Raw genomic sequence first — 2,184 nt, forward strand, 5'->3', positions numbered from 1 at the left:
GTCTTTTCCGTTTGTGCATTTTGACATCACCTTTGACTTTTCCTCTTTCAGAATAGGAGAGGTCACTCTTTCCCATGTATAGAATCATAGCTGTAGAATTCTCACTTGAGAATTCTGAAGAGTAACTATCATCTAATTTCCCACTATGTGACTATTATAATGATGTATTAGACATTCCTTTAATGGAGATTGTAATTTCCAGGAGACCAGGAGGGTGGCTTGGGTAGTTTTAAAAGAAAGCCATTTGGATTAAAGAAGGCAGTGTGTTGAGAAAAGTCCTAGATGGTTCTCCTTCAAATGATATTTATTTAAAAACCGAAATAATATTTTCTTTGGCTTCTGGCCTCAATTTTTTGGCTGAGTTTTGGTTTTTTTTTTTTTTTCCTGTTGTGGTTCATTAGCTTTTATCTTTATGAAAGAACATTTTATCTGCTTACTCAAGTTGGTGGGAGGTAACCTGACAATCCCAAGAAAAAGATATTAAATTTTACTATATTAGCCTTGTCACATGAATTAGCCAGGTGGTTGCCTTACTCACCAAGACCATAATCTTGGCAGGCTTTATAACCTGAGTTGGGGTGGGGCTCTATCAAGATTTGGATGAGAAAACTGAAGAAAATTACTGGGAGGGACTAGAAACGGCATGAGCTCAGGATGCAGAAGTAGCTCCTGTGAGTCAGTATACTACAATATGGCCTGGAGTGAAGTGTGTCCTCCCAAAGGCAAGTCCAAACAGTTCACACCTCTTATTAGTCTCTCCTGGGATATAATGTAAGTCAGGATAGCAGAGAAATTAGAGATTTAGAAGCTAGCAGCTCTCACCAGTTGTCTCTCAAGTCTTGAAGTGGCTTGATAAACCTCTAGAACCCAGAGGTGTGAAGTAACCTTAGTTGTTGTGTTACTACGACTGACTACACCTCTGACAAATGCTTTCACCATAAAACAGTTTGGTGCTTTACTAGAACACCTTGAGTTTCTCAAAAGAGCGTAGAAATAACAATCAGGTGTCCAGTCCACTGGTTTGTCCTTTCTTTCCCTATTAACTGACTCTTCTTCCCTTCAACTCCACAGGCCCCCTATGTGCTGAGAAATGAGGTTCTCCACATTAGCAGAGGAGAGAGAGCAACCATCACCACCCAGCTGCTTGACATCCGAGATGATGATAACCCACAGGATGTGGTCGTTGAAGTAATCGATCCTCCACTTCATGGCCAATTGCTTCAAACACTTCAGTCCCCAGCAGCCCCTACCTATCAATTCCAGTTGGATGAACTCTCTAGAGGCCTTCTCCACTATGTTCATGATGGTTCAGACAGCACATCCGATGTTGCAGTCTTGCAGGCCAATGATGGACACTCCTTCCATAATATACTATTCCAAGTGAAGACCGTGCCTCAGGTAGGTGTCATTCCTAGAGTTACAGTTTCCTTGCACCTAGATGTGAACTTCCACTGTTGGTATTATTTTATGATACTCACAAAGTTAAGATGTGGGTAGTCATTCATTTAGTCAAATATAACCTATTATATAGAGGGCGCTAAATATCTTGTTAGGAGCACTCTTGGTCTGAAAGACCTGTCCCCATGTTCTCTACAAATTGGGACACTTTTGAACCTTTTTTGTTGAGGTACTGCCATAAGAACGTGTTATTATACACTAATCCTTTTATCTCCTGCCTGAGCATAACCATAAGAATTAAGATATTCCTGTTTTTATCTGCCCTTCGAAAACAGCTCATGAGGCCGGGCGCGGTGGCTCACACCTGTAATCCCAGCACTTTGGGAGGCCAAGGCGGGTGGATCACGAAGTCAGGAGATCGAGACCATAGTGGCTAACACGGTGAAACCCCGTCTCTACTAAAAATACAAAAACTTAGCTGGGCGCAGTGGTGGGCACCTGTAGTCCCACCTACTAGGGAGTCTGAGGCAGGAGAATGGCGTGAACCCAGAGGGCAGAGCCTGCAGTGAGCTGAGATCGCACCACTGCACTCCAGCCTGGGCGACAGAGAGAGACTCCATCTCAAAAAACAAACAAACAAACAAACAAAAAAACAGCTCATGAAATGTGAAGTTCATAGTCAGATAATCTGAATGAATCAAAAAAAGTGAGTTCAGCCATTCTGTTAGCTCAACTAAAGAAGGATGAGCAAACTCTTTTGGTAATCCTAGGGATCTTTGCCCTAGG

At 42.4% G+C, this 2,184-nt stretch overlaps 1 protein-coding gene across 1 annotated transcript in view; it reads left to right on the forward strand.

Annotated features, from left to right (window-relative positions):
• FRAS1 (Fraser extracellular matrix complex subunit 1) overlaps nt 1-2,184 on the forward strand; it is a 452,220-nt gene that overhangs the window by 290,726 nt on the left and 159,310 nt on the right. Inside the window, exon 29 of the mRNA XM_011966222.1 lies at nt 1,072-1,398. Within this exon, the coding sequence (XP_011821612.1) occupies nt 1,072-1,398 (327 nt within the window). The remainder of the gene's footprint in view (nt 1-1,071; nt 1,399-2,184) is intronic.

The sequence above is a fragment of the Mandrillus leucophaeus genome, unplaced genomic scaffold (genome assembly GCF_000951045.1).
Source record: "Mandrillus leucophaeus isolate KB7577 unplaced genomic scaffold, Mleu.le_1.0 Scaffold75, whole genome shotgun sequence".
In the NCBI taxonomy this organism is placed as follows: Eukaryota; Metazoa; Chordata; class Mammalia; order Primates; family Cercopithecidae; genus Mandrillus; species Mandrillus leucophaeus.